The following is a 1636-nucleotide window of genomic DNA, read 5'->3' as shown; positions in this document are numbered from 1 at the left end:
TTTAAAGATATATATATATATATATATATATAATAATTTTCCCCTCTTTACATATATGTATTTTGATATAATTATATATAAAATGCAATATTTAAAAAAAGATATATAATGTATTAAATATAAATATTTATCTTATTGGGTCTATACATTTTAACTTATATTTTATGTTAAAAATTATGTAGGCGATTAAAATTTTTTTTTTTTACTTTTAAGTATTAATAGTATGTATGTGCTCTTTTATATTTTATGATATTTATTTTTGTAACTTCAGGGTTTTCCATGTGTCTGTAAACTATTGGCATGTAGACATTTTAAAAGAAATGAAGTGGTTTTTCCGTCTATCTGGAGTTGGCAGCCGTTCTGATGAGGAAAAGTCAGTCATTAATAATTCTGCCCCGAGGTGGAATTAACTCAAATCCACAAGGGAAATGTAATATTTTGAGTGGTATGTTGTGGTCAAACTACCAACATGTTCTTGGTTTTTTAATTTTGACATTTTTTTTGGTCGGATAGGATCAGTATCAGTTCCTCTACAAAGCCATCCTGAGTTTGGTCAGCACCCAAGAAGACGAGCGAGCGTTTCAGTCTTCAGACAACAACGGCACGGTCCCAGGAGGCGTCTCGAGTGCGGCCGAGAGTCTGGAATCTTTGGTGTAACCATAGTGACGAGCCGGCACAGGAAAAAGACTTGTTTTTCTATCAAAGAATGCTCTTGTTTTCCCCCAGTCCATCTCTGGACTGATAGCGCTCTGCTGGATGCAGCGCTGTCATTAAATGTGTGCCTTTGTACACTCCACGTTTTTATTCATGGTTTCTCTCTTAAATCGCCACCTTGTGCTAATGTCTTACGTACTAATGTCTTCTCATAGAGTCATATTTATTTGCTTAAAAGCTTGTTTAAAAGGGAAAACTCCATTTTTATTTTAATAAGATTGTTTTTTATTAGTCTATTTTTTGAAGTAGAATTTCAGCCAGTTTTTTCATTCAAATATACAAAGAAAGTGGCAAAATCAGTCATGGATAAAGGGCAGGAAATAATATTCTAATGTGTAAATAATATTACAGCAACCACGTCGATGGACCAAATTTCTATTTATGTCTAGAATTTTATATTTGAGGCAGTAGTGCTTTACAAGACATGGCTGCGTTTGAATAATTTAGTCACATTTGAAATGATGTTTTAATATTTCTGATGCCTCTGTTTTGTTATTGATGTAAGATGATGCATTACATACTGACACTGTTTAGCTGTACAAGATGTTTTTGTCTGTTCGTAGAATTAAACCAAACAAGAAAGCACACAAGGAGACTGGTCTGTTTATGCTGGGATATTTCATGTGCTTAGACTTTATAATTCTTGTTTTTTGACAATATATTTAAAAGGAATAGTTTGTTTAATAATGTTAATATACCACAAAAATATTTTCCACATTAACCCTAATCCCTTCTTTAAAAGGAAAAAAATAAATCAGCAAGGCACTTACAATAACAAAAAAAAAATGAATGAGGTCAATTTGCAAACGTTAAAATTGTCACCGTTTCAATAATGTAGACACAAAACAAACAATATGCATACTAACATGCTTCATGTTAAAATCACTCACTGACCTTCTCTGTGTATTTAATATTTTTGTAA

The 1636-nt window shown here is 31.7% G+C and overlaps 1 protein-coding gene across 1 annotated transcript in view; it reads left to right on the top strand.

Moving 5' to 3' along the window:
- Positions 1-1636, top strand: part of LOC107698571 (receptor-type tyrosine-protein phosphatase zeta-like) — a 52245-nt gene extending 50609 nt beyond the window's left edge. Inside the window, exon 30 of the mRNA XM_016499617.1 lies at positions 514-1636. Within this exon, the coding sequence (XP_016355103.1) occupies positions 514-657 (144 nt within the window). The 3' untranslated portion in view covers positions 658-1636. The remainder of the gene's footprint in view (positions 1-513) is intronic.

The sequence above is a fragment of the Sinocyclocheilus anshuiensis genome, unplaced genomic scaffold (assembly GCF_001515605.1).
Source record: "Sinocyclocheilus anshuiensis isolate Anshui unplaced genomic scaffold, SAMN03320099.WGS_v1.1 scaffold1054, whole genome shotgun sequence".
Taxonomy (NCBI): domain Eukaryota; kingdom Metazoa; phylum Chordata; class Actinopteri; order Cypriniformes; family Cyprinidae; genus Sinocyclocheilus; species Sinocyclocheilus anshuiensis.
Note: the sequence above shows the minus strand (reverse complement) of the source record. Positions and strands in the feature narration are given on the sequence as shown.